The 23,904-nt window shown below is 35.1% G+C and overlaps 1 protein-coding gene across 1 annotated transcript in view; it reads left to right on the plus strand.

Annotated features, from left to right (window-relative positions):
- The window catches only part of NUDCD1 (NudC domain containing 1), a 74,880-nt gene that overhangs the window by 32,785 nt on the left and 18,191 nt on the right, over window positions 1–23,904 (plus strand). The window contains exons 5-8 of the mRNA XM_025922823.2: window positions 1,562–1,744; window positions 5,383–5,584; window positions 11,588–11,732; window positions 16,468–16,593. Coding sequence (XP_025778608.1) covers window positions 1,562–1,744; window positions 5,383–5,584; window positions 11,588–11,732; window positions 16,468–16,593 — 656 coding nt within the window. The remainder of the gene's footprint in view (window positions 1–1,561; window positions 1,745–5,382; window positions 5,585–11,587; window positions 11,733–16,467; window positions 16,594–23,904) is intronic.

The following is a 23,904-nucleotide window of genomic DNA, read 5'->3' on the forward strand; positions in this document are numbered from 1 at the left end:
ACAATTTTTGACTACTTATTGTGAAGCTTGTTAAAGTAGTACAGCTCACTCTAATAGAGTAACAGTGTAAGTAAAGGTAAGGGCACACACAAAACCAAACCTGTTTTCAAGAATAAATTCAGTTATTTTACCAGTAATTTTCATGATACAGTTAATTTTATATCTTTTCTTTATATCTCATATCTTAAATTTTATATCTTAAAATCAAGTATTGGGGCACCTGGGTGGCTCAGTTGGTTAACTGTCCTACTCTTGATTTCAGCTCAGGTCATGATATCACAGTTCATGAGTTTGAGCCCTGCATTGGTCTCTGTGCTGTCAGCGGGGAGCCTGCTTGAGATTCTTTCTCCCTCTCTCTCTCTGCCCCTCCCCCATGAGTATACATGCGTGCTTTCTCTCTAGGTAAATAAACATTTTTTAAAAAATTAAGTATTGGGACACCTGGGTGGCTCAGTTGGTTAAGCGTCCGACTTTGGCTCAGGTCATGATCTTGTGGGTTGTGAGTTTGAGCCCCATGTCGTGCTCTGTGCTGACAGCTCAGAGCCTGGAGCCTGCTTCAGATTCTGTGTCTCCCCCTCTCTCTGCCCCTCCCATGCTCATGTTCTGTCTCTCAGTAATAAATAAATACTTAAAAAAATTAAAAAAAATTAAGTATCATTATTTATGCTTGATTCATTAGGCATATAGGTCTGAATCATTTCTACCATAAACATTTCATTTTAAGGAAACCCCCTTAAGTAGCTAGAATGAGCAGAAAAATAGTCCACACCATACCTTTACTTTATCCTTCGTTTGTGGCTCTTTTGAGCAGATGCCTATCATGTACCTGCTGGGGAAGTAAAAAGGCTGTAGTAAAGGAAAAGGTAGATCATTCAGAAGCTGATATTTAGGTAAGTCAGTCACTTTAAAGTCTAGAGCACTGGTATCCAATGGAAATGTCTGCAAAATGGACATGTTTTATGTGTGTGCCATTTAATACGGTAGCAGCTACCCATGTGTGGCTGTAGAACATTTGAAATGTGACTAATGTGACTGAGGAATTGAATTTTAAATTTTACTTAATTTTCGTTAAATAGCCACTATGGCCAGTAGCTACCACATTGGAAAGCACAATCTAGAGCAAATTTCATCAGAGCTGGTATTTTAAAGTAGGGGTGAATTTATAGAAAATTAGGTTATAAACTTTTTTAGCCCTATGAAAAGACTCTTGATAGCATGCCTTTTAATAGTACACTTAAAATACTTAATTTTAGGGCCGCCTGGGTCGCTCGGTTAAACGTCCAGCTTCGGCTCAGGTCATGATCTTCCTGTCCCTGAATTCAAGCCCCACCTGCATTGGGCTCTGTGCTGACATCTTAGAGCCTGGAGCCTGCTTGGGATTCTGTCTCCTTTGCCCTCTGCCCCTCCCGTGCTCATGCTCTCTTTCTGTCTCAAAAATAAATAAATGTTAAAAAAAATACTTAATTTTAATTAAAATTAATATACAAATATTTTCAGGATATTTTATAATATAGTGTTTTATTTATAATTTTTTGTTCTGAAATAGTTTCTTTTTTTACAGACAATAAAAAATATGAAATCATTAAGTGTGATACTCTCCGTGGAAAGTCAGTGCCGCATTATGCTGCTATTGAGCCTGATGGGAAAGGTCTGATGATTGTCTCCTACAAGTCCTTCACATTTGTACATGTTGGTCAAGATCTTGAAGAAAATAAGAATGACAACTTGTCTGAGAAAATCAAAGGTAATTTTAGTGTTCATAGAGCTCATGTGTGTTTATGTACATTTATGTCTGGTTTGTCTTACTGGTTAGGTTATGGGTTCTACCAGGACTAGATAGAGGCTTAATTTTCCTTTGTATTTCTCAGAATTGTCTTTTGTAAAATGTGCTACCTAAATAGTGTGAATTGTTTTAATCAGTAATTTCATAATTACCAAGAATGTTTTTAAAAAATTATGCCTTTATGAGATGTTTAGTAAATACTTATTAAATGAATAAATAATGTCTGTTTGTTATTGGTGTTTGTGAAGCTAGCATATTAGTATTGAATATATTAATCTTTTAAAATAAGCTAAACTGTGTTGATTATAGGTATATACTAGTGTACGTCTTCTGAATTTTTAGTGCTAAGGTTTAAAAAAAAAGTTCTTGAGGGCCTAATTGTTAAGTTTTTCCAATGTTAAATGAATAAACGGATGAAGTGAATGTTTTAGAATGAGGACAGTAACAAAGTCTTTAAAATTTATATTTACATAGGAAGAATACTCTTACATTCAAGAGAATATCCCCCTGTAACCATTACTATTCATAATCCTGATGTTTACAACCAGAGAATAGTATATTTTACTTGAGATTTTCGCAATATTTTCAGTTATACATATTAATCTTTGAATGTCCCTCTTTTGTTAATTATATAAAATAAAAATTAGTTTCACTATATTTATTTAGAACTTTCTAAAGAAAAAAATTCTTTGAAAAGTATTTGAAAACAGGGATGCCTGGGTGGCTCAGTTGGTTGGGCATCTGACTTTGGCTCAGGTCATGATCTCAGGGTGCGTGAGTTCGAGCCCCATGTCAGGCTCTGTGCTGACAGCTCAGAGCCTGGAGCCTGCTTCAGATACTGTGTCTCCCTCTCTTTCTGCCCTCCCCCACTCATGCCTGTCTCTCTCTCAAAAATAAATAAACAAACAAAAAAAGAAGAAAAGTATTTGAAAACATTAATGTAATAAATATTTTAAAAATATTTTCCACAGGTTCATAAATGATATGCACCTTTGAATAAGAGAGTTATGCTTTGATGGCCTTTTATTTAGCCTTTTAACAACTTGGTTTCCCATGTGATATGTTTTAATGTTAGATTATCTCTAAGATCCCTCTCTGAATAAGTTCTACTCTGTCTCAATTATACTGTTAAACTTTTCTAGAGCTTAGCCAAAAAGCTATTCATATCTCTAGACCACATGCCCCTTAGAACTCTTGGTGAGCAATTGCAAAGGAAATGAAAGAATGCCCTAATCTCTGGAAACATTCTGCCTAGTACCTGAAACTATGTGGTTCCAAGACAGATTGTAGCGTAGGAGGGATACAACATCTGTTTATTTATTTTTTTTTTTTTAATTTTTTTTTTCAATGTTTATTTATTTTTGGGACAGAGAGAGACAGAGCATGAACGGGGGAGGGGCAGAGAGAGAGGGAGACACAGAATCGGAAACAGGCTCCAGGCTCTGAGCCATCAGCCCAGAGCCCGACGCGGGGCTCGAACTCACGGACCGCGAGATCGTGACCTGGCTGAAGTCGGATGCTTAACCGACTGCGCCACCCAGGTGCCCCAATACAACATCTGTTTAAATCATAACTATCAGGTGTTGTTTTTCTTGTTGACATCTCACATTATATTTTGATTTCCTTCTGAATACATTAACGTCTTTCCTTCCCTTTTAGTGTGAACCTCAAATCCCCTGTATTTTTCTGTGTACCTTGTAATAAACACACTTTACCTATAAAGGAGAAATGTAATTTTTAAAAAATTATGGATAGTTTGTCATTTATAGCATGCTTTCTTTTAAGTAATCATCTGAGAATACATATGGGTTTCATTTTCTATAAACCTCAAGAAGACTGATATTGTCTGTTGCCAATTTGGTGTTGTCATAATGATATAAGTAAGAGCATTTTCTTAGAAAGACTTGAAACAATTTCTAAAACATAGGCACTTAGCAACCAACAATTGAAAAAATTATTTAGTTGTTTGTATAACTTTTAGTGGACAGAAGCTTAAAAAATTCTGGCTTTCCATTTAGTCTACTTCCATGGACTTTAAGTTTTACTAGAAGCTCATGTGATTTTGCAGACTCCTCCCCTTTCCATATCTGGCAGAAGTTACCCATTGAATCATTGTTACATATAAACTGCCTTGTTAACTTTTGTGGTAGACAGAAAATTGAGTAAAACAGGTAACTTGCCTTAAGGAGGTTATAGTTATCAATCTCTTAAGCTGTAGTTCAAACTTTCTCAGTGAATTTATACTAAAAGTACTTCTAAAGAGATAACAGAGAAGATCTAAGAGACTGCTTAAAGGAATATGATGCAATTTAGAAATTAATCCAAAGTAACAATTTTATCCTGAAAATTTATGCATTTTTTATGCTTATTCCTGTAGTATCATGCTTGTTAAATTTTATTTAACATCAAATAGAAGTGACCCTTTAAGAAGATACATCATACTTACTATTATATCTTTGAGCATAGCTAGTACTTACAAAGTTTTTACACAAAACAGCACAAAAATAAAAAGAATGATACCCCCCTCAGAAAAGAATAATAACCCGCATTTACTAAGAGTTTATACTATATGTAATAACAAGATTGATATTGAATATTTTATATGCATTAACTCATTTAAATTTTAACAGTTCTGTGAGATAATGTCATATTTTGTTATTTTATTTTACAGATTAGGAAAAAGAGGGTAGTAGATAAAGTTGTATACCAAGATTAATAAGTGGCTGAGCCAAGATTCAAGACCTAGGACTAGTCAACTCTGGAGTACTAGTTACTAACCACTATGTTATATTCCTTTCTGATGAGTGTGTGGACAGATTAATGTTTATGGATATCATTAAGCAAATAATTATTTACTTCTTAGCAAATATTTATTCTTTTTGCATTTAAGCCCTATTTTCTTATTTCATCCTATGGGTATTTCAACCTGTAGCATGATGAGTTTAAAGCTTTTTCTAAGAGAAGCCAAGGAGATCAAGAAGGAGGTGAAGGGAGGATACTTTTATTGGGAACTTGGACAAAATACACTGGCAACCGTTGAATTTCCTGTGAAATTGCTTTCATGCACAAAGTTGCAGAGTAGAATTTATAAATATATATATCTTTTATTTTTATGTGGGTACGTATCTCACCAAATAATAGTTGTCTTCTGTATCACATAGTTACATTGTTAGGGCAAATCAAAGCAATGGTGAAAGTTTCAGACAGTGGTTTATGACATATTTGTTACTCCTTTGAAGTAGGAATCTGCTGTGTTTGTAAAGGGAAGAGAAAGGAGGAAGAAAAGGGGAAACTGGGAGGCAGGGAGAGAATGAATGGGGATAAAGGATTGCTGTCATTAGTATTTTATGAGTGCTTATGTCTTGGAGCATTAGGTAAGCCTGGAAGAGGAAATGTCAAGTGCAGTTGTTATAACTCTGAAAATTCCCCCAAAAGATCTGTGTGTGTTTGTTTATAATTACTTTGTTTTGTAAGAAGATCACTAGAAATTATGCTAAGATTCCTTTAGATAGGTGTTCTTTTGTGTGCTCCAGTGTCTCATTTTGTGTGTTCTGGTCTCCACTTTTTTATTACATAATGTATTTTTCTTTTCCCAATAGAACCTCTGTATTACTGGCAACAGACTGAAGATGATTTGACAGTAACAATACAACTTCCAGAAGGCAGTTCTAAGGAGGACATTCAAGTACAGTTTTTGCCTGATCACATCAACATTGTGCTGAAGGGTCAGAGGTTTTTGGAAGGAAATCTCTATTCGTCTATTGATCAAGACAGCAGTACATGGATGATTAAAGATAATAGGTATACAGATAGAGTTGTATTTATATTTAAAAATTTTTTTTTCTTTTTTTTTTTTTTATCTCTTCTATAGTGGTTACACCAAAGTTGACTACTACTACAATAGGTCTGTCTGTATTGCTGATTCTTTCTTAAGACAGATTAAAAATGGAATTACTGTATCAAAATACATGATTATCATTAAGATTAAAAATGCTGGTAAAGTTATAGTTTGTATTCTATGGTAGAGTTTTTATTATCAGCTCTGGAAAAATAATGACAGTAGTAACAGTAATAATAGATAAAAATGGTTATTTGTTTTAATTAATACTCTAAAATTTTTTAAGAGAAAAATCTCTTTTTATTGACTTCAATTTGCCAACTAGATAATACATTCCCATTCTTTAAATTTTAATATACATAAAAGGGTACACAGTGTGAAGGCTCCCTCCAGCCCAGGCCCTTCAGCCATCCTTCCCCTCATGCCCATAACCACTGTTCATAGTTTTCCTTCTACAGGTATTTTATGCATATTCAAGCAGATATATGTCTGTTTTTTGAACAAAAAAGGTTTTAAAACATAACTATACATAATTTTACAGCTTGCTTTTGTTGGCTTTCAATAGCAAATCTTGAAGAACTTTCTATAATGTATATATAATGATTTATTTTATTCTCCTTTATGGCTATTTATGATATTTTACTTTGTCACCCACAATCTTTTTTAAAAAATGGTCCTTTATTGTTCGATATTTTGACTGCAGTCCTTTGCTACAGTGAATAACTTTCATATGTATATAAAAGAATTTCAGGGGTGCCTGGGTGGCTCAGTCGGTTAAGCGTCCGACTTCGGCTCAGGTCATGATCTCACGGTCCCTGAGTTCAAGCCCCGCATCGGGCTCTGGGCTGACAGCTCAGAGCCTGGAGCCTGTTTCAGATTCTGTGTCTCCCTCTCTCTCTGACCCTCCCCCGTTCATGCTCTGTCTCTCCCTGTCTCAAAAATAAATAAACATTAAAAAAAAATTAAAAAAAAAAAAAAAAGAATTTCATGTGTGCAGGAATATATATGGAGGACTCCTACAAGTGGAGTCAATATTTCTTTGAAAATTATAGAGAATATTTTTTTAATGTAAGTTAGCCGTGTACATTTTTTTGTAATTGTGTGTTCAGGACACGAGAAATAGATGATATGGTCAACTTATCCAAACAGAGCTTTTCAGTACAGCAAAACTGAGAATTTCTTCTCTTCTAAAAAAACCATTAAGAAAACAGAACCAGACCATGGACTGGGAAAAAAAAATATTTTCATTATGCATATAAAACAAAGGAATTGCATTCTTCATATATAAGAAACCTTGTTAGAAATTTATAATTAAAAGATAACCCAATTTTAAATATGGTCGAATGATTTGAATTGACATATCATGATAGATGATATTTGAATAGCTAGTTAAGCATATGAAAAAATAGAGGGAAAGGCACGTTAAAGCTAGATGAGACACCAGTGCATGGCTAAAACTAGACAGCTTATGGTATCAAATGTTGACAAGAATGTGGATCACCAGCCTCTTGTACATTGCTGGTGGGAGGGGAAAATGATAGTCACTTTGGCAAACTGTTTAGCAGTTTCTTAGGCTAAGCATATATATACCCACTTAGTAACCCAGAAATTCTACTAGATATTAGTACTCAGTAGTACACAATAGAATGCTACTCTGTGATACAAGAGAATGGTGTGATAAACACAGCAGTGTGAATGAATCTCAGAAACATGCAGAGTGAAAGAAGCCAGGGACAAAAAATGTGCATACAGTGTGAGTCCAAACATATGGAGTTGGCGAACTGGCAAAACCATCTCTGGTGATACAAATCAAGACAGTGGTTACCTCTAGGATGTAGGGGGACTGACTAGAAAAGGGACACAAGGGAACTTTCTGGATGATTGAATAGCTTCCTTGGGTTATAAGGGTATATGCATTTGTGAAATTCCATGAATTCTATACTTCAAATCTGAATTTAGTGTGTAAAAACCTCAGTGAAAGGAATATGCAGAAAAATAGGTAAAGATTAAGTTTCTTATAAAACTATAACCCTTTGCTCCTACTTTTTTGCCCCTTTGTAAATCTTTCATTATAGATTGTTAGTAATTATTACATTCTGTGATGGGTTAATGGATGGTTTTGGGCACTTAATTTAAGAAATGGTCAGATTTGGGGGCGCCTGGGTGGCTCAGTCGGTTAAGCGTCTGACTTTGGCTCAGGTCATGATCTCACGGTTCATGAGTTCAAGCCCTGCATCAGGCTCTGTGCTGATGGCTCAGAGCCTGGAGCCTGTTTCAGATTCTGTGTCTCCCTCTCTCTCTGACCCTCCCCTGTTCATGCTCTGTCTCTCTGTCTCAAAAATAAATAAACGTTTAAAAAAAAAATTAAAAAAAATAAAGAAATGGTCAGATTTGGTCAGAAGTGGGTTAAAATTAGTTATTTTTACTTTAAATATAATTTTCAATTTGTAATATAGGACCCATATGAGTCTTTGATTTGAGTCTAAATATTGGAAGTCTGAGAAATAGGTATCTAGTTCAAAAAATTTGAAGCTATATGCTTTTATATCCTGAATTCGTTTTATTGATGGGGAAATTTGGCGACTTTTCTTTTTTAATGTGGTAAGATAAATAGATTCATGAGTAAATGATGTTGTTTATAATTTTTTGAGAATTATTGAACTAAGAATCCAATATTCAGTGAATTCAACAAAAAAAGAATAATGATTTCCATGAATCTGATGCTTTGTCTTTCTCTCTTTTTGGATGGATTTTTTTTTAACTGTTCTAATAATTCTTGCTAACCAGTTTTAATCATGGTATATTTAAATAATCACTGCAGTCCTTCCACATTTTTAATAATCACTCCTGCAAATGTTTACAAAAATATTTTTATTGTAATTCTCAGGAAAGTATTACTGTTTCAGAGGGAGAGTGAAAGATCTGAGCTAGATTAAAGTCTAATCTCGTGGACTTGATAGTTTTCGACAATCTCACCTTCAAGGTGATAAAAGTGGTTTCTAGAGTCCTGACCAATACTCAGTTATACCAATTGAATAAATACCTGATTTTGTTAACAGTTTATCCATTTACCTGGATAATGAAGATGTGGAAAAGGACACCCAGATGAGAAGTACCTTGGAATCTAATGTGTCCACTAATCACCGTCTGACTATAGCTAGGTTACCACAGTAAAACACATGGTTTTTGGTTCATTCTTCATGAACTTTGGCATACTAACACACTGAGTTCGTAACAGAATCTGATAAAATTACTCTTTATTTAAAAACATTTTGTTTTTATTTTGAGAGAAGGGGAGAATCCCGCACAGGCTCCACGCTCAGTGCAGAGCCTGATATGGGGCTTAATCCCATGACCTGAGCTGAATTTGAGTCAGACGCTCAACTGAACTACCCAGACATCCCTATTTTTATTTTTTATTGAAGTATAATTAACATATGCTGTTATATCGGTTCCAGGTGTTCAGTATAATAATTCAACAACTATACTTTACTCAGTGCTCATCATGATAAGTGTATCCTTAATTCCCTTTACACTTTTTAATATACTTTAAAAGCTTAGTTATGTGAACGGTTCTTTTTTTTTTTTATTTTTATTTTTTTTTTTTTATTTTTTTTTTCAACGTTTTTATTTATTTTTGGGACAGAGAGAGACAGAGCATGAACGGGGGAGGGGCAGAGAGAGAGGGAGACACAGAATCGGAAACAGGCTCCAGGCTCCGAGCCATCAGCCCAGAGCCTGACGCGGGGCTCGAACTCACGGACCGCGAGATCGTGACCTGGCTGAAGTCGGACGCTTAACCGACTGCGCCACCCAGGCGCCCCTATGTGAACGGTTCTTTAAGAAACATTTTATATTCTACTTAAACATATTTTATGTGCATGAGAGAGATTGAGGGTAGCATTTATAAATTGGCAAAGCAGCTATAACATACTGTTAAAGTAGGTCATCAAACAGTAACTTAGCAAAGGTTTAGAATAGCTGGACCTCACACAAATAGTTTCAGCATTTAATACATGAGCATAAACCTGTGTTGTTTTCCCATTAAATTTGAGGTACTTGATTACTATTTTACATTACAAAGGATAATTACAGTGATGTGTAGGTGGGGTCATTGGTTTAAAAACATGATTTTCTGTGCTTGATTAAATTATTCATATTTCTCATTTTCAAATGGTTAATGTTCCTTCTCACTTTGGAAGGATTTGTTAACTAGTCTGTAGGTTATTAATGTATGGGATTATATGTTCTTTTTGTCTGGATGGTAGGACATGATTCTAATTTTAAAATGTAGAAATGCAGTTGTGCTTAAAGGATTGCATTGATTAGGCGTGCAAACTTAACGATGGTTCAGAAATTCTCTATAACTGACATTGTGTGAACTGTTTTTAACTTCTTTAGGTAGCAGCTGACTAAAACAGTATTTATACATTCTGGTCATGGTAAAATTTCTTTAATATTTACATGTATTTATTCAGAGAGGCAGAATAGTGCAGTAGTGAAGAGCATTGACTTGGAGCCACACTGCTTTACTAACTCATGACCTTGGCAAGTTACTTAACTTCTAAGTGCTTTTCTTACTTTGTAAAATGAAGATGAAAATAGTACTTACTTTATTTGGTTGTGGTGAGCAATCAGTGAGTTAAAACATGTAAAGTGCTTAAGACAGCACCTGGCATATGGGAAGCATTAGATAAGTATGAGTTGCTGCCGCGATTATTATCTTCATCATCATCATCCTTTTCAAGATTAGCTCTCTTTTAGAGAATAGATTATGATGGTAATTTTTAATGCTAATGATAGGAACTCATTACATAGAAAAGATGTTTTACGTCGTCTCAAAATAAGTAGTTTCAGAAAAAGTTAAAAGTGCTGTAATTAATTCATGAGGTGAAGATAATAACAGCCTTGAAAAATAACTGATAAGTTTGCATGTTCTATTTGGTAATTATGATTATAGTTATTGTGTCCTTGCAATTATTTCCTTGCAGTTGTGTTCCAGGGCATGGGTTAGTATGGCACATGTGTACCAAAGGTGGCACATGGGAAGGGTTGCTTTCCTATGGGACAGCTACCACCACCCCACTTTTCTCTGTGTTCTAGCAACGGCTGTGCCTAAAGCAGCTTATTACTTGAATTTCTCTTCCTATTCAAGAGGCACGTGGGGCAACTCCCTGTGCTCCTATGTCCATGGTCTGCCCTGGCTCAGCTCTCATTCTCTTTCCTGCCACATGAAACCTTAATCTCAGTATTCTGTGATAGGCCCCTTTTAGTGTATTTGGAATTTGTTCAGTGGCTTAAATGTACAGAATTAGATTTTCATTTGATACAGACCACATTAACAACTTTTTTCTTATGTTACCAAATTTATTTTATAATTTCTACTTTCTTTTCAATTCATTAAAATCTGTATTTTAAGAATTGATATTTGTGCTGATGTAACCTGCCTGATGTTTACATTAATATATATTATGGCTACTAGTTTAGGAAAATGAAGCTAATTTTTGGCTTCATGCATAAAGAAGTACCTTTAGGTATAGTCAATTAATTTCACGTGCCCGCCCCAACCACCATCCTCGTTACCACCACCATTCCCTAGTAAAAATATCTCAGAATCTTGGTGCCTGCATTTCTGTCTCTTAAGTTCAGTAATACACTGCATACCTGGACTACAACCGTATTTTCTAGGTGGTCTTACTCTTGCCAATCACTCTTCTCATCAAGTCATGTGGCATACCATTTCCAGTGGTACTTTCTTGATTGTTTAGTAGGTATAAATTATTACCCTTGGATTATAGATTTTCCATCATATGCAATACCAAAATGAACACAAGTTTTGGTATCTTCTGGACACCAGGGTGGGTAGATTCAATGGAAGATTCTTCTGGTTGGTGTTGGTTATATAATTTGTATAGTTGGTTAATGTAACATTAAGCATGTTACAAGTAACTTCTTTTAATTTCTAGCTTGGAGATTTTCTTGATTAAAAAGAATGAAGGACTAACATGGCCAGAGCTAGTGGTTGGTGATAAACAAGGAGAGTTTATAAGAGACTCAGCCCAGTGTGCTGCTATAGCTGAACGTTTGATGCATTTGACCTCTGAAGAACTGGTAAGCAATTGTAATAGTAGGGTGACTTTCCAAAGGCCCGGAAGTATGTTATGTGAGGGTTGTGCCATGTTTTTCAAACATTATTTTACATTTACTAATGTTAGGGACACAGATGAGGCACAGACTGGTGTTTGAATGTAGGTTAAAATTCTAATATTCATTCCTTACACTATGTGAATACATATCTGTGTGTGTGGGATTGCTGTATAAGGTGGATGTGCATGTGTATATTTATATATATGTATACACACACATAGATACATATATATATTCTCCTTTAGAAGAATCAGACCGATATTGGCAGGGACAAAATTAGGATTTTACTGTATACCTATGCCAATAATCTTGTCATCGTAAAATTTTCTAGGTTATCTTAGGATATCACGGGGGTATATATATATACTGCAATTAATTATGATTGACAAAATAATTCATTGTAATGATTACAGTGATAATACACTACTCATTCAACTGTGACATTTTGTTGAAAATATTCCAATCTGATAACTTTTAAGATAATGTTAAAAATTTGAATAAAGCAGGGGTGCCTGGGTGGCTCACTTGGTTAAGTGTCCAACTTCAGCTCAGGTCATGATCTCATGGTTCGTGGGTTAAAGCCCCGTGTGGGCTTTGTGCTGACAGCTCAGAGCCTGGAGCCTGCTTCAGATTCTGTGTCTTCCTCTCTCCTCTCCCCTGCTCGTGCTCTTTCTCTGTCTCAAAAATAAACATTAAAAAAATTTTTTTTAATTGAATAAAACATTATACCAGAATTTCAGTTATATGTTTATTCACCAAAAATTATATCAGCACATGTACAATGTCTGACTTATTGCCATTTGGAGTTAGAGTGATGAGGAAAAAACTGTTAGGAGGTAGTTTATACTATAGGGTTAATTATATCCTAAAGTGGAAAGGAAATTAGAATATTGAAAGTAAATGTCTCTGTCAAAAGAAAACATGGCCAAAATGGAGAAACCAAGTTTCATGTCTGCCAGCAATAGTTAAAAATTTCAGGGGGCACCTGGGTGGCTCAGTCAGTTGAGTGCTCTACTTCGGCTCAGGTCATGATCTTACGGTTCTTGAGTTCAAGCCCCACATCAGGCTCACTGCTGTCACCACAGAGCCTGCTTCAGATCCTTGCCCCCACCCCTCAGCCATTTACACTCTCTCAAAAGTAAAAAATGTTGAAAAAAAAAAATTTCAGGATCACTGGAAAGCATTTGTAAGACTGTGAAACTTTGATCTCCTAGCCCTGGTGTTAAAACAAGCCCATGCAGACTGCATTGCCCTATGTTCATTCATTCAGCAAGTATTTTTTGTGATAGGGCTCTGGGATATAATCATATAGTTACAGTAGTGGGGCTTGTTATGATATTGTAGATTATTGCTGCTAACTGCCTTTTAAACTTGATTATTTCAAGTGAATATTGGTATATATGAGTAAGTTATTTATGTCTGAACACCAGTGTATTTGGGAAAAACATAGAATCTTGTTATCTGCAGCTGAAGGCTGTCTTGCGTGTTTCAAATCTTTATACTTTTTGTTATCTTTCTGCATTGGTTAGAACCTTTAATCCATTGTAAAATAGAAATGGTGAATAGTGAAAGCAGACATTCTTGCCTTATTTGTAAGCTTGGAAAAATGAGTATTTCACTGTTAAGTATGGATTATTTTTGTCATGTTGAGGAAATTTTCTTCTATCATACTGAGTTTTTAATCATGAAAGGCCATATAGAATTTTGTCAAATACACTTCATTTGTGGTGTAAACCTTACTTGGTCATGATGTATAATCCCTTTTAGGTATTACCAGTTTGGGTTTGCTAATATGTTATTGAGGAGTTTTGCATCTATATTTGTGAGGAATATTGGTCTGTAGTCTCTGTTTTTTCTTTTTACTGTTGTTATTCAGTTTTGGTATCTGGGTAATGCTGATGTCAAATGAAAAGGGAAGTGTTTCCTGCTTGTTCTATTTCTGGAAGAGATTGTGTAGAGTTGGCATTATTTCTTTAAATATAGAATTTTCCAGTGAAACTGTCTGGACTGGAGTTTTCTTTTTTGGAAGTTTTTAACCATGAATTTAATTTCTTTATTAAATACAGGATTATACTGGGCATCTATTTCCTTTGGCTTTTTTTCAGTTTCCAGATTCATTTGTTATTACATTGATTATTTTCTCCTTTTTGCTTACTTTGGATTTATTTTGCTCTATTTTTAAAAGTGAAAGTTTAGATGATTGATTTTTTTTTAACCTACTTTTCTGTTGAAAGCATTTAATGCTATATACTTTATTCCAAACACTACTTGACCTACCTCCTCCAAAATTTCAGCCTGTCTTCTTAATCCCATTAAGGATGATTTGATTTGGTGCTGTATTTCAGTATTTTATGTGGCTGATATTTATTCCTTGTTTGTTCTTTCTACTAGGGCAGAACTTTTCATGAATCTCAACTGAAAGTCTAGGATGTTTACCAGGGCTTCTCCGGTGTGGGCTCTGATCTCTAATTTTTGTCTCCCAAGCACTTTATTAATATCAGCACTCAGCTTTTGAGCCCCTTGCCTGCTTCTTTCCACTTGTCTTTTCCAGCACAGCTTGAAAATCAGTAAATGCCTAAAGACAAGTAGCAGAATCTTGGGTTCTCTTCTCTGCTGTTCCCCTTTCTCTGTAAACTTGTCCTGTTAAATTCTGGCTGCCTTGATAGTACTGAACTTTTTTTTTTTTAACATGTTATTTATTTTTGAGAGACAGCAGGGGAGGGGGAGAGAGAGACAGAGACAGAATCTGAAGCAGGCTCCAGGCTCTGAGCTGTCAGCACAGAGCCTAATACAGGGCTTGAACCCAAAAACCGTGTGATCATGACCTGAGCTGAAGTCGGATACTTAACTGAACCACCCAGGCGCCCTGATAGTCCTGAACTTTTCATTTTTGTCCTCTTGTCTTTAACATATAGTTAATGGAAAAGGGAAAGGAGGGAGGAGTGCAGAGGGTGCCTTCTCTATGCTACTGGACATATGTATATTTTTGAATCGCTGAAAAAATGGCCCCAGCTAATTGCTGATATTGCCTTCCCAGCCAATCATAGCAACCAGACTTGTTTCCATTGATATTTAGGCTGACTAAACTAGGTGGCTCCAAATCCCAGGTGGACATGGACAAGGTTCATCTTCTATCACTTCTATAACTCCAGAGATTTAGTTTCAGAGATTTTCTCAGGTCATTTCATCAAGTTTTCAATAACATGACTGCATTTTGGCAAACGAGGTGTGTGGACATTTGGTCAGTTGTAGAATTATGGTTCTGTTACATACATGTGTATACATAATTCATAATGCATGTATATGTGCAATTTATCACTTCAGCATTGTGATCCTTGTACTCTGTGAGGGATATAAGGCCAGAGAGTACTTCTTGCATTTAAGCAATGGAACATATTAAAAGTACCTTACGTTTATCTCTACTTTTGGCTTATTAGCTACACCTTTGTTTTTGTATTAGTGTGTATGTGTGTATTTAGTGGTTGTTCTAGAGTTTACACTGTACATCTTTAACTCATCACCATCTTTCTTCAAAAATTATTACATCATTTCACTGTAACTAAAGAGCTTCACAATATATTTCCATTTCTTCATCCTTTCTGTTATTCTCATCAGACATTTTATTTTTACATGTTATAAACTCAATAACGTTATTATTTCAACTTTAATCAGTCAGTTCTTTTTTAAAGAGATTAAAATATGGGGGGGGGTCTTACATTGGCCCACATATTACACATTTCCTCTGTTCTACATTTCTTTGTGTTGATTCATATTTCCATCTGTTGTCATTTTTTTCCTGGCTGAATAGTGTCCTTTAGCATTTCTTGTAGTGTAGGTTTACTGAGTGAATTTTCTCAGCTTTTGTTTGCTGTAAAAATACTTAGGTTGTCTTCCTTTTTTAATATTTTTGGTAAGTATATAAGTCAATGTCGATAGGATTTTTCCCCCTTTCAGAACTTCTGTTATACTCCATTGTTTTCTGGCTTGCATAGTTTCTGATGAGAAGTTGGCTGTCATTTGTATCTTTGTTCCTCTGTTCATAATGTGTTTTTTCCTCTTCTCACTACTTTTAAGATATTCTCTTTATTACTAGTTTGCAGCAATTTCATTATAATGTGATTTGCAGTGGGTTTTTTAGATGTTTCTTTGACCTTCTTCAATTTATAGAGTTACAGTTTTCATCATTTAATGACCATTTCTTCAATTTTGTTTTTCCATTCTTCGTGCCCTCTTCTAGTTACCCATGTGTTACACCATTTGATATTTGTTCCACAGGTCATTGCAGTTGTGTTTTTATTTTTTGTCCTCTGTGTTTCATTTTAGATAGACTCTCTTGCTGTGTTTCAAGCTCACAGGTCTTCTGCCGTGTCTAATTAGCTGTCAATCCCATCTTTTTTTGCTTTCCACTTCAGATATTATATTCTCATATTTACAGTTCAGTTTGGTTCTTTTTTTATATCTTCCATACCTCTCTCAACATATATGTACTTTTCTGTACATCCTTGATTTTGTAATAACTGTTTTAATGTCTTTGTGGTGATTTCATCATTCTGTCATTTCTGGGTTTTGTTGATTAGGATTTATCAGTCATGGGTCTGAAATTTAGTTTTTAATTACTGTTGTAATCTTGATATTTTAAGTATGAAGAAACCCATTCTCTTATTGTTGATGGTTTGTTTATTTTGTTTTCTGGCCTAAGAATCCAAATCCAGATAAAGAGAAACCTCCTTGTAATGCTCAAGAGTTAGAAGAATGTGATATTTTCTTTGAAGAGAGCTCCAGTTTATGCAGATTCGATGGCATTACATTAAAAACTACTCATGTGGTAAGTTTTTGATCATCATATTTCTAAAAATTTATGAATAAGTACAAGTTATAGGAGATAATAATTAACTGGCCACATATATAATTTGCAAACCTGGCTTGATTGCAAAGCTGAACAGCAAAGTAAATGACAAGAAAACCCTTGAACTTTTTGTTTGATCTTTACGAATTGGTGTGCAAGATACAGGATTTTTAGTCTGTTTTTGGTTTGTTTTTTACTGTTGACTGTTTTATAATATTTGGTGTTTGGGGTTGGGTGGCTATCATCTAAAACTCATTACTTCATGAAGTGGCAGTTTATATCACCATCCCTAATGAAACACTGTTGCCTTATTTTGGTACTGTTGCATATTTGATATCTTGTGGTATGCTTTTTTCTGTTTAGGTTTTTATATGTGGTTACAACTAATTTATAATAACCTCATTTTTTCATTTGAAATTATGACATATTTCTTTATGTTCTCACCTGGTTTAACAGCTAGGTAATACTATACAATGTTATTGTTGGTGTTCATGTGTGTATGTATATGTAGTGGTTGTCCTAGAGATTATAGTATGTATCTTCAGTAAATTTTTTCCAATTGCATTATTTATATGCTATTTTTTTTAAGAATCCCTTCTTACGTAAAGCCATTTCTGTATTCAGGGGTTTTATCTAATAGAGTTACAGAAGTCCAATTAATGAGTCCTGGACTAAGGCTCTGACAAGTCGATTTCCACTGTATATTCTCATTAATAATGTTTGCAGTTATTACCTATTTCACTGCATCTTTACCTGTCCTTTCGTTTTTATGTTTGATCTTTACTAATTGGTGTGCAAGATACAGGATTTTTAGTCTGTTTTTTTTTGCTGTTGACTGTTGACTATTTCATGATATTACCTTTCACTATTTCTTTTGTGAAGAATTTTTTCATTTATTTATTTTGGTGTTTCTGACTGACTTGTGTGACCTTACTTCTTCATAAAATGTGTTCCTAAAGAGCATGCATGATAGATTTCTCTTATAAGTAGGTTCTATCATCAGAAAGTTAAGAAATGTACATATAATCCCTCATTGTACCATAGTTTTTAGAGACAATGTTTGATAAAACATTTCCAGCATTTTGCACATACTCAAACTGTTTAGTCACAGTTCAGTGTTAATTGCTGGTTTAACTCCAATGATTTGCTGTTTGTATATATTGCAAGATGACACCAATGATTTGCTGTTTGTATATATTGCAAGATGACCACATAGTAAGTCTAGTTAAATTTTCTCACCATACATACCTATAAATTCTTTCTCGTATAATGAGAACGTTTAAGGTCTACTCTGTTAACAATTTCATATATTAAGTACAGTATTAACTAATAGTCATCATGCTATAAATTATAATCCCCTATACTTATTTATAATAAATGGAAGATTATGCCTTTGACACCCTTAATCCATCCCCCAGCCACCGTCAGATATGAGATGTAGAGGAAGGGAGAGAGAATCTTAAGTAGGTTTCGTGCCCATCATGGAGCCCAACATGGGCTCGGTCTCATGACCATGAAATCATGACCTGACCCGAAATCAAGAGTTGTACGCTTAACCAGCTGAGCCACCCAGGAACCCCTGATTTACGTTTCTTGATGCTTACTGTTGTTGAGCACCTTTTCATATATGTACAAGTTGACCATATTTAGGTCTTCTTTGGAAAAAGGTCTGTTTAGTTTCTCTAATCATTTTTTTAAATTGCATTATTTTTTGCTATTTAGTTACAGGAGTTCTTTATAAATTTTGGATGTTAACCCCTTATCCAGATATATAATTTACGAATATTTTTTTTCCCATTCAGTAGGTTGCATTTTCATTTTGTTGACCATTTCCTTTGCTGTTAAGACTTTTAGTTTGAAATAGTCCCATTTGTTACTTTTGCTTCTGTTGCTTTTGCTCCAGAATACCATTGCCAAGACTGAGGTCAAGAAGTTCACGGGCTCTGTTTTATTCTAGGAATTTCAGGCCTTATGTTCAACTTTTTAATCCATTTGAGTGCGTTTTTGTGTATGATATAAAGATAGTGGTCCAGTTTTGTTTTTTTGCATGTGGCTATCCAGTTTTCCCAAAACCATTTGTTGAAAAGACTGTCCTTTCCCCCATTGTATATTCTTGGCTCCTTTATCATAAATTGACCATGTATGGATAGGTTTACTTCTGGGCTCTCTGTTCCTTTGGACTCTGTGTCTGTTTCTTATTTTTTACTTTTTTATTTATTTATTTATTTATTTATTTTTAATTTTTTTTTTCAACATTTATTTATTTTTCGGAGAGAGACAGAGCATGAACGGGGGAGGGGCAGAGAGAGAGGGAGACACAGAATCGGAAACAGGCTCCAGGCTCTGAGCCATCAGCCCAGAGCCTGACATGGGGCTCGAACTCACGGACCGCGAGATCGTGACCTGGCTGAAGTCGGACGCTCAACCGACTGCGCCACCCAGGCACCCCTACTTTTTTAAATATTTACTTATTTTGGGGGGGGGGGGAGAGAATGAGCAGGGGAGGGGCAGAGAGAGAGAGGGAGAGAGAGAATCCGAAGCAGGCTCTGTACTATGCAGGGCTCAATCCCACAAACAATGAGATTATGACCTGAGCCAAAATCAAAAGTCATATGCTTAACTGTCTGAGCCACCCAGATGCCCCAGGACTCTGTGTCTATTTTTATACCAGTACTATACTATTTTGATTACTATAGCTTTGTAGTATAGTTTGAACTTAGGAAACTTTTTTAAGATTGCTTTGGCTATTTGGGATATTTTCTGGTTCCACACAAATTTTTGGATTTTGTTCTGTTTCTTGGAAAAGTGCCATTTAGAATTTTGATAGTTTTATTGACTCTGTAGATTGCTTTGGTAATATGGACATTTTAACAATTTTTTCCAATAAATAAATGTGGAATATCTTCCCATTTATTTTTGTCTTCAGTTTCTTTCATTGGAGTTTTAACAGTTTTCAGTTTAGAAGTTATTCACCTCCTTGGTTAAATTTATCCCTATTTTATTCTTTTTGATGAAATTGTTAATGAGATTGTTTTGTTGATTTCTCTTTCCAGCAGTATGTATGTATACTGTACGTATGTAACTGATATAGAGAAACACAACAGCATTCTGTGTATTACCTTTATATCCTGCAACTTTACTGAATTTATTAATTGTAATAATTTTTTTAGTAGAGTCTTTAGGGTTTTCTATATAATGTCACATCATCTACAAATAGTGATAGTTTTACTTCTTCCTTTCTGATTTGGATGCCTTTTTATTTCTTTTTCCTACCTAATTGCCCTGCTTAGGACTTCCAATACTATGTTGAATAAAAGTGGTAAGAGTGGGCATCCTTTTCTTGTTGATGATCTTAGAGGAAAAGGTTTTAGCTTTTCACTGTTGAGTTTGATATTAGCTGTGGGCTTGTCATATATGGCATTTATTATGTTATATTCCCTTTGTACCCACTTTTTGAGAGTTTTTGTAAATGTTGAATTTTGTCAAATGCTTTTTTCTGCATGTATTGACATGATCATACAATTTTTATTCTTAATTTTGTTAACGTGGAATATCTCATTAATTTTCAGATACTAAACCCTCCTTGCATCCCTGCAGTAAACCTCATCCCTGCAGTTTACTTGCAGTAAAGCAAATTTATATATTTAGGTGCTCCTGTGTTGGTGTCGTAATATTTACAAATGTTATATTCTCTTGTTAGAGTGACCTTTTTATCATTATTTAATGATTTGCCTCTTATTACATTCTTTGCCTTCAAGTCTGTTGTCTGATGTAAGTATAGCTTACCCCAGCTTTCTTTTGGTTTCCACTGAATGGAATATCTTTTGCGGTCTCTTCACTTTCAACTTTGTGTGTCTTTACTTCTGAAGGGAGTCTCTTCTAGGCAGCATATAGATGGGTCTTATTTTTTTTCTTTCAGTCACTCTATGTATTGAGAATTTAATCTATTTACATTCAGATTAATTATCGATAGGTGTGTACTTATTGCCATTTTGCTACTTAATTTTCTGGCTGTTTTGTAGTTTTTCTGTTCCTTCTCTGTCTTCCTTTGTGATCTGATGATTTTCTATAGTGGTATGCTTAAACTCCTTTATCTTTTATGTATCTACTGTAGGTTTTTGCTTAATGGTTATCATGAGGTTTACATTTATTTTTTTTTTCAGTTTATTTATTTATTTTGAGAGGGAGAGAGCATGTGCATGAGCAGGGGAGGGGCAGAGAGAGAATCCCAAGGAGAGGCTGTGTGCTGAGATCATGACCTGAGCCAAAATCAAGAGTCAGACACCTAACCAACTGAGCCACCCAGGTGCCCCAATGAGGTTTATATTTAAAAGCTTAGATTTTGGGGCGCCTGGGTGGTGCAGTCGGTTAAGCGTCCGACTTCAACCAGGTCACGATCTCGCAGTCCTTGAGTTCGAGCCCCGCGTCAGGCTCTGGCTGATGGCTCGGAGCCTGGAGCCTGTTTCCGATTCTGTGTCTCCCTCTCTCTCTGCCCCTTCCCCGTTCATGCTCTGTCTCTCTCTATCCCAAAAATAAATAAACGTTGAAAAAAAAATTTTTTTTAAAAAAAAATAAAAGCTTAGATTTATAACCATTTGTTTTATGTTGATAACAGCTTAAGTCTGAATGCATTTTAAAGCTATACATTTTTACTCCCTGAAACATTTTATGTTTTTGATGTCACAATTTATATTTTTTTATCTTGTGTATCCCATAATAAATTACTGTAGTTGCGTTTTTGCAACGTTTGCCATTTAACTTTTATGCTACCTTTCTAGGTAATTAACTTGCTATCTTCACATTAGATTTTGAAAGTTATTGTGCATTTACCTTTACCAGTGAGGTTTATATTTCCATACGGTTTTCTGTTACTATTTGCCATCCTTTTTGTTCAGCTTAAAGAAGTCCCTTGACATTTCTTATAGGGCCAGTCTAGGACTGATGAATTCCTTCACCTTTTGCTTCTCTGGAAAACTGTTTCTCCTGCCATTCTGAATGATATCTTTGCCAGGTAGAGTATTCTTGGTTGGAAGTGTTTTTTCCTTCAGCACTTTGAGTGTATCATGCTACAGCTTTCTGGCCTGCAAAGTTTCTGCTGAAAAAAACTGCTGATAGTTGTGGTGGGGTGGTGGCGGTCCCTTATACATAACAAGTTGTTTTTCTTTTCCTGCTTTCAAGATTCTATCCTTGTCTTTAACTTTTGACATTTTAAACATGACATGTCTTGGTGTAGGTCTTTTTGAGCTGATATTACTTCAAACTTTCTGGAGCCCAACCTTCTGGGCTTCCTGAACCTTCCCTTCCTTCCCCAGGTTTTCCCTTTGTTTATCCATACTTCTATGCTTAGTGAATATCTTTATGACTGCTGTTTTGATCTTCATTGGGTAAACAAACCACTTACCTCCATTTCATTAAGATCTCTTTCTGAGGTCTTATCTTGTTCTTCCCTCTTTGCAACATATTCCTGTTTCTTCATTTTCCTCACTCTGTATTGGTTTCTCTGCCTTAGGTAAAACAGCCAACTTTCCAGGTCTTGAAGGAATGGTCTCTTGTACGAAGTGAACCTTATTGTTCAGCTCTTCCCTACCTCTTGGTTTTCTCTCAAACTTTTTGATATTCCAAGCAGCCTATTTTACTTTTAGTGGCTCCTAGCATTTAGGGGTGTACCAAGAACTGTCAGTGTCCCTAAGGGGAGGATCTCAGTCAGCACCTACATTCAGACTGATTGGAAGCCTCAGGCAACAGCTTTTAAGGTATGCAAAATATATAGTCATAACCAGAAGTCCCACTGTCTGCCAGAACCAGGTAAACTAGAGGTGTCCCCTGGGTGGCAGCCATGAAAATCAGGGTGCCAAGAAAATGTACAAGTATCTTTCCGGGGGATCCTGGCACTCTGGAAGAATGCAGAGGGATAGTGCAATAATGCCCGTTGGTCTCTGTCTCCAAGAGTATCTCAGTAAGCCCCTGTATATTAAATTAAAAGTCTGGGGCTGAGGTTCCAGGCCAAGCAAATAAGCCTTTTTCACAGAAAGACTTGGGTTAGGTTTCATTCTGTTAGTGCAATGCCCTTATGGTGGTAGCTGGTCAAATGTGTAGTTTCTTGGTGTACCCAGGGGGGTACCAGTTGGCTTGTCATTGGAAGAAGGAAACAAAGGAGGCTATAATATTTCAGATGTTCACTGCTACATCCATTCTAGGAATCAAATAGTACTTTATCAACAATTTGTACTTCTTTCTGCAGTGTTTACTCCAAGTTCTCTCTTGATTTCATTTTTCATGACTTTGGCTGTACATGGAAAGGTCAGTATATGTCCTTATAGTTTTAGGAAACAATACTGTAAGAAAAAGGTCAGAACTCTATATTGTAAATGACCGATTTTTCAAAATAGAAGTTCCCTGAAAGAAATGGGAATCAGGGTTAGAATTTAGCATTTTGAAAATAAAATAGTGAATGAATATATGCAGCAGCACAATAAAAGAGAAATACTAAATTTTAAATTTGAGAAAGGAAAGTAATAAGATGTGGCCACTTGAGTAAAACTCAAGTCAGAATTCAAATACAGTTGATGAGTTATTTTTGCTTCTCTCTAGATCTGTACTATACAAAATATTAGCCCCTGGCCACCTAGTAGTTATTGAGCATTTGAAATTGTAGCTTGTCTGAATTGAGATGTACTATGAGTGTGAAATACACAACCAGATTTTGCAGTCTTAGAATAAAAAATATAAAATACGTTAACACTTTTATATGAATTTTTATGAGATAATAGTTTTTATATGTTTGGTTAAATAAATATATTACTAAGACTCCTTTTTCCTGTTTTTATTTTTAATGTGACTACTAGAAAATTGAAAATTACATATGTGGTTTGTAGTAATCTGTAGTGATCAAATTAAACAGGCTTGAGCAATCAAAAGGTGATAGGATATTTTTAAAAATTAAATTACAGTGAGTTTCTAAGATCAGTTGAGATGGTATTCATCATATACTGCTTAAAACAGAAAATTAAAATAGCTGAAAAAAGTATTTGCAACTTATAGATAAATAAAGCCATCAAGACTTGAAGCAGAGGAGTTGCAAAGAGGAAATAATTCTTTTAAGTTAATGTCATTATGAAAGCTAGTACAAAAGGCATGTATCTGATACACTAATTCTTTCCAAAAGATATTAAGGATGAGATCAGAAGTTCAGAGGAAGGAAATACATTTAGAAAGAATGTATTTAGAAATACATTTAGAAAGGAAATACTATTTAGATAAAAAGTATCTAAGCCTATGGTTCTCAAGCTT

The sequence above is a fragment of the Puma concolor genome, chromosome F2, assembly GCF_028749965.1.
Source record: "Puma concolor isolate L17-30 chromosome F2, mPumCon1.1.hap2, whole genome shotgun sequence".
In the NCBI taxonomy this organism is placed as follows: domain Eukaryota; kingdom Metazoa; phylum Chordata; class Mammalia; order Carnivora; family Felidae; genus Puma; species Puma concolor.